The sequence below is a fragment of the Gregarina niphandrodes genome (assembly GCF_000223845.1).
Source record: "Gregarina niphandrodes unplaced genomic scaffold scaffold00001, whole genome shotgun sequence".
Taxonomy (NCBI): Eukaryota; Apicomplexa; class Conoidasida; order Eugregarinorida; family Gregarinidae; genus Gregarina; species Gregarina niphandrodes.
Genome location: NW_011645773.1, coordinates 421,163 through 427,385, shown reverse-complemented (window position 1 = coordinate 427,385; position 6,223 = coordinate 421,163). Strand labels below are relative to the sequence as shown.

Genomic DNA, 6,223 nt, shown 5'->3' with positions numbered 1-6,223 from the left:
GGGTTTGGTTTCGGCGGGGGAGGGGTGGGGGAAGGGCGAGGAGGCGCTGAAGGTAGTTTGCGGTGCGTGAGTGGGAGAGGTTGGGGTGGCAGAGGAAGGCCATGTGGGCTTCGCCCAGGGCGACACCGTGGACCCAGGTGGGGATGAAGGCGTCCGGGCCGCGGCTGGCACGAAGGGAGTCGCGCCAGAGTCGTGGGACGCAGCTCTCGAAGGCGCGCGGAACCGCCAGACGGCCGAATGCTTTGCCGAAGACGCGAACCTGGCCCGCGTCCAGAGTGGCCGAGAGGACTCCGATCCGACTGAGGGATGCCGCCGGTGCCACTGACCCCCGTCGCGTCTGGTTCGAAGCACCCGCCCAACCCAAGTGACCATCTACCTGAGTGCCCCACCACCGCACTCCATTACCCACCAAAGCCGAACACATGCTCCCAGCCTCCACGCGACTCACCCTTTGGTCCACTGCACACACGTACGGCAAACGAGCACCAGATGCACGGGAGTTAAACACCAACTCCGAATTGGACACGGGACATTCGCCGGGGGAGAATGGTCCGGGCAGAGGGGGTGCAGCCGGAGACCCAGACGGAGACCGCGATGGAGACCGGGACGGTACTGTCTGGGGACCGTTCAGGGGACCGTCCGGAGATGCAACAAGTTGCTGTGCAGCGTCATCGGATCCCCAACTGAGTGCGAAGCGGAAGCCGTTGCATTCGGTGAGAAGGAGGGTGTGGCTTTCTCCACAGGAGAGGGAGAGGCAGCGTACTCGCTGAAGGTAACTGCTTGGGGGTGCTCGAGTCTGTGTGCCGTGTGCGGCAACGACACACCACACACCCACACCACATTTCCAGAGCGTGACAGAGAAGCCAAGTGAGCAGAAACGCGGGACATCTTCCGCCATCAATTGCTTCAAACGGGCCGCATCGTAACGTCCGTAGCGCAAATCACACATCACGTAGTACTCACTCTCTTCCTCCGGATCCGCATCCTTCGCCCACGGACCCAACTGCCCAGCTGCATTACTGCCGCCAAGTAACAACGACCCATCCTCACAAATAACGCCCCAGTGCGCAACCCCTGCACCCATGACACGCACTATTGACGGCGCCTCGACCACGAACATACAACCACACTCCGGATCTTGACCGACATCCTGCTGCCGGCCGACATCCTGCTGCCGGCCGACATCCTGCTGCAGGCCACTATCCTGCTGCAGGCCACTATCCTGCTGCAGGCCACCGTATTGGTTGTAATCCCTGCGACCACCGTTCTTACCACCGCGGTCTTGGTTGCGACTCCCGCCTGGCCGACTCCCGGTTCCTCGACTTCTTTCCGCCAGGTCCCGTTGGGCCGAAGGCGTCGGAAAGGGACTATTGTCTGGCGCGCTATTCAAGGGTGATTCCAGGGTACTGTCGAAGGCGCTCGGGACCACGTTCCGGAATACGTATGCGTTACGAACGGGCTTGTCATCGATGGAACTGAGCAACGAGGAGTGCCGTCGGAGCCGGCTGCTGTCGATGCCGCCAACATTCTCGTCGGCCACGTCCACGCCCTGTCGGTCGGCCAAGAGCACCAAATAATCCTTCTCTACCGCAGAGTCCGGCCTCACTCGACATAACGAAAAGTTTGATCCACAAACGACATCTGTTATCTTGGCGAACTCACCGTGATGGAAGAAGGACAACGTTACCGGGGAAGTGACCGACCAGGGTAACTGATAAGATTCCTCCGCATACTCCGCTGTCTACAGAGAAAATCGTGACCTGACGTGGTTCGGTCCCGAGTTCGAAGCCGATGTGGCCCCAGACCCGCGTGGCCCCAGACCCGTGTGGCCCCAGACCCGTGTGGCCTAGGTTCCGAGCTTACGACTGAATTGCCTGGGAGAGGGTAGCCGGATGTCTTTTTGGCGAGTCGTCTGATTGCTTTGAAACGTTCTCTTTTACGTGTGGCATGTATGTGGTCGAGCAGTCTGCGATCTCCGCAGTGTGTCCGTGTGGAATTGATGGGCAAGCAAAGTTTATTCTGGGGCATGAGGAAGCCCAGTTGTCCATGTTTGGTTGACCCATAAGCTACCAATTGTCCTTGTTCTGTAAGGAGGAGTGTGTGGTACTGGCCACAGTCGGCCTTACTGAGATTGGCGCTAAGATAAATTGGCATGGGCACGATCGTTTCCCAGACGTCAACTCCGACAGCACGCATCTTCTCGTTCCGTTGTTTCAGTGCCGGTTCCGAGGCGGCTAGTAGCGGATCAAACTGCCACAGTCGTGGCACACCCAACCCCAATGCACCACTGTGTCCGTGGTCGCCTGCCATCCAGACGTTCGCGCATAAACACAAGACCTCTATCAACCAACTAGCAGGGTGTGCGGTCGCCGAGAGCGCCTTACTCATTAGTGACGGCCGTGTCCGACTGTAGAATCGCACTGGTGGCGGCCGCTTCAACAACCATGCAGCCTCCGTCGACCACTGCAGTCGAATCGCATTCGTGAGGCAATTCGTCTCAGCCATGCTAGCCACCAACTTGGCCTCCGCAGCACTCAGAGTTCTTGTTCCGACCTTGTCTTCAGTTGATCCGGCCTTATCTTCAGTTCCCATACCGTCGACCGGCCCCATACTGTCGACCGGTCCCATACTGTCGACCGGTCCCATACCGTCGACCGGTCCCATACTGTCGATACCGTTACCGTGCACGGCCGTCGAGCAGGGTAAGGGACGCGTAAGGGCAGCATGAACGAGGATGTCAACACCCGGCCACAAGACGCATCCGGGTGTGTGTTCCGACAAGTGTTTGGCGAGGTTGGAAGCGGCAGGTGGGCCTATAGGTAGTGCGAGCAGTTCATTACGTTCGTAGACGCAGGCGACCTCCTGGGACGCGATGGTCGAGCGAACAAAGCGTGCGAGAATAGTCACGGAAACAGCCGCCGCGGAGTTGTCGCTCAAGTGGTAGATGCAACTCAGCAAACCCAAAGGCAACAGTGCGCAAGAGGCCAGATGGTACGACACATCCACCGGCTGCAGAAGAGGCGGCGGACCCGTCTCCAATAAGCGCGTACCCACCGGGAACAGCAACTTGATAAACAGATTTACCGCATGCCACAACTCACGTTCCGCCACGGACACACGCTCGGCCAACAGACTACACACACCTGACTCCGTATACAGTATCGGGGATATCACATCCGGTAAATCAGATGTTTGCACACACCCCACCACATCCTTCAGGTATTCCAAATCCGCGCGTACGTCTGCCAACAAAATCTCTGCAGATCGGTCTAACACGCTCCCGCCAGTGAAGTTACTCAACGTCAAAGCCGGGTACTGCTCCATATCCTCCCGACCGTTCGCGGACTGACCTGCAGTCGATCGATCGTTCGCGGACTGACCAGTAATGGACTGACCAGTAATGGACTGACCACCATTCGGCTGGCTACCGCGAGTAGGCACAGTTCTTTTCTTCACCTCAATGCTCGTGGGCACCGTAATGGGAAAGTTGTTTCGGAGAACCAGTGTAATGTTTCCCACAATCTTGCGCAGACTGCTCCTACAAAATTCATTCAGCGGCTCCTTGGCAAACTGAGAACAACATTCAGTCATAATATCCTTCATTGTGTCTCGCTCTCCATTACTGAACTGCGTATCCTCATAGGTGATCTGCTCTACGCCCAAAGACGTTCTGAATATGTCGTGATTCAGATTAGTCACAGCCAGTGCTCGGACCATATCCGTTCGGGTATCTCCAGTGGTGCCAGACTTTACCACCAGGCCAGTGTATACAGGGGCCACCATTTTGTACTGACGCAGGGTGCTCTGTTGTCCGTTCAGCTGTGTGATGTGGTGTCCTCCTGAATCAGGAGGGGTGCTCGACGCCTCCTCTATTGTCAGAAAGTTGTCTCGCAACGTCGCGCAGTAGCTGAGGATTCTCTGTCGGTGAGGCTCGGCAGCAGAGATCTGTGCTATGCCACTCACGCATTTTTGACCCCTTTCCAAGACGGATTCCAAGTAGGTCTTTTTAATCCCGAGACTTTGCAGCAGATCTTCCAGCCGCGACGCGACCATAGTTAGGAAGCTTTCAGCAACAAGTTTCTCAATGCTGGCGATAGGCAAGACCTGGCTTTCATAACTGACATACTGTGATAAGGTACTGTCTCCAGAGATCTCCTCAGATAAGACGAGCACCAATGCAGCTAACATCTCAGAGACCAGCAACCTCCCCTCTTCAATCAAAAGTTGATCATAGTCTGAAATGTCACCAATCATTGTTGACGGCGCCGTGGAGGAGGAGCCGACAGTCATCGCGCCTGCTGACTCTCCAACGCCATAGTCTCGTGAGCCAAGACTCCGTCCATTCCCCGACATTCTGCTGGACACGGCGCGCTGTTCCAAGTTGGGCAGTCGCATCTTGTTGGTCGCATGCGTTACGGGGACAACCCCAATGGCCCATGGTTTGGCTGCCCTTGCAGGGGGGCTTTCGCCAAAACGTGTGGTCAGAATTAAGTAAGTCCAGGCAGCGGCAATTGAATTGAAGAAGTCAAGTTGCCGGCTGCCGTGCGGCCTGACCAGGATCTGGCTAATTAGCCGGTGCGGAAACTCCACTGCCCAAGAGCCGGAGAAGTCGCGAACCTGGCTCGCTAAATCTAACAGACTCCCTCGAGTCCCAGGAGCATCGGTGGCCGCTGTAGGACTCAACGGCGCCCGGCGTTGTGGCTCCTCCCGTTGCAGCTCTGAGCACTGCGGACTTCCGCGGCTCGAATCCAGCTGATGTATTTCCGCCGAATGCGGTTCCGTACGAGTAACGAAGTAGCTGACGTAGTGGGATTGAGGGGTCCCGGACGGCAACCGGTTCGCCGAGAGATGGCTAGAGGGCAGCCGCAGCGGGCTGGCATCTAAGTTGCATTTGTGGTGAAGCCCGGGAAGGAGTTGTTTCAGTTGAACTTCGGCATGTGCAGGGAGTAAGCCCTGTAGGCTGAAGCATCTGAGTTGTCCGAGAGTGTCTGGGCTGCAGGCCTCAGTGCGCATGGACACGGCGATCGGTGTGACGCTGACGGGAATACCGAAAACGTCGGGGACCACCAGCGAGACGTCACCTACGACTACGCGGTCGTGTAAGACGTAAGTCGCGCCCTGTTTGATCCACGTGGCCATGGGCAGTCCCGGTGGTCGGGCGCCAGAAAACTTGATGGGCAGTCCGCCTTTTTGCCGCTCGCGCGCCGGGTCCCGGGGCGTCCCGTGTACACACATACCTGCAGTCGTGGTCGGCAACCGCGCGTCCAGCAGCATCCGCGTCGACGGACCACACACTGCGCCGTCGCACACAGTGGAGTTGACCAAGAGGTAGGACAGCGTGATCGAGAAGCGGATGTCACCCGAACCTGGACCCGGCGGACGCGATCGCCAGCTCTCCAGTGGTCCGCTTTCCAGTCGGCCAACGGCCTGGAATGTGGTCGCCTTGACGGCCACAAGTCTTTCCTCGAGCCGCCATTTGACTGTTTTCTGGATCAGAGACCGGACCCGTCGAACCAATGGGTCCAACCCTACGAACCAGTCATCAACGCCTAGCTCCACCACATGCCGGTCGCCGGACAGTCTGGGACGCGCATCCCAATTGGCAAATCCCGAAGTCAACGCCACTAGGAATAGAACCCCCGTACCCGCTCCGAAGCGCACATAGTAACCGTCTATGTCTGCGCCGTGCCGGGCCAGTTCGCTTAGCGGCTCCAGACGCCGGTTCAGGCACAATCGCGACGTCAAGTGCCGAGTAATCACCAGGTTGCCGCCCAACAACACGTCGTCCACTCTCGACAGCGACCGTCCGCCTTCCGCGGCCTCCCCTGCTGCTGCGTCCTGCCCCGCCTCTCTGCGGTCCTGGTTGGTGTCCTGGTTGGTGTCTTGGTAGGTGTAGAGTTGCCGGTGGTTGTAGAAGTTGACCACGAACTCCGTAGACCGACTACTTTTCATGGATTTGCCATCGTCGGAACCCGCGGGCACTTTCGCATCCTCCTTGCGCGGGACAGTACCGTGTGCAAGCGTGTCCAAGAGGGCGCGAAAGAGGCGCTGTGCATAAGCGTCCTGTGGTCGTTCGCGGGAGCGCGGGATCTGAGCGGCAATGGCGACTTCCATTTTTGTGCACTCGATGGCCTGTCGAAGCATTTTGCGGAGTGCCTTTTTCAGCTGACCAATTAGGTGAGCACACCCCCCAGCCGCCGGGTGTGCTTGTGCCCGAGAGTAG

At 58.0% G+C, this 6,223-nt stretch overlaps 1 protein-coding gene across 1 annotated transcript; it reads right to left on the bottom strand.

Moving 5' to 3' along the window:
- Positions 1-624: 624 nt before the first annotated feature.
- On the bottom strand, positions 625-4,254 carry GNI_005880 (hypothetical protein; the record flags this gene model as incomplete). The annotated part of the gene is made up of 2 exons (XM_011130326.1): positions 625-1,741; positions 1,864-4,254. Coding segments are annotated over 2 exons (3,508 nt in total), but the record flags the coding sequence as incomplete, so codon positions are not given.
- Between the last annotated feature and the right edge of the window lie 1,969 nt (positions 4,255-6,223).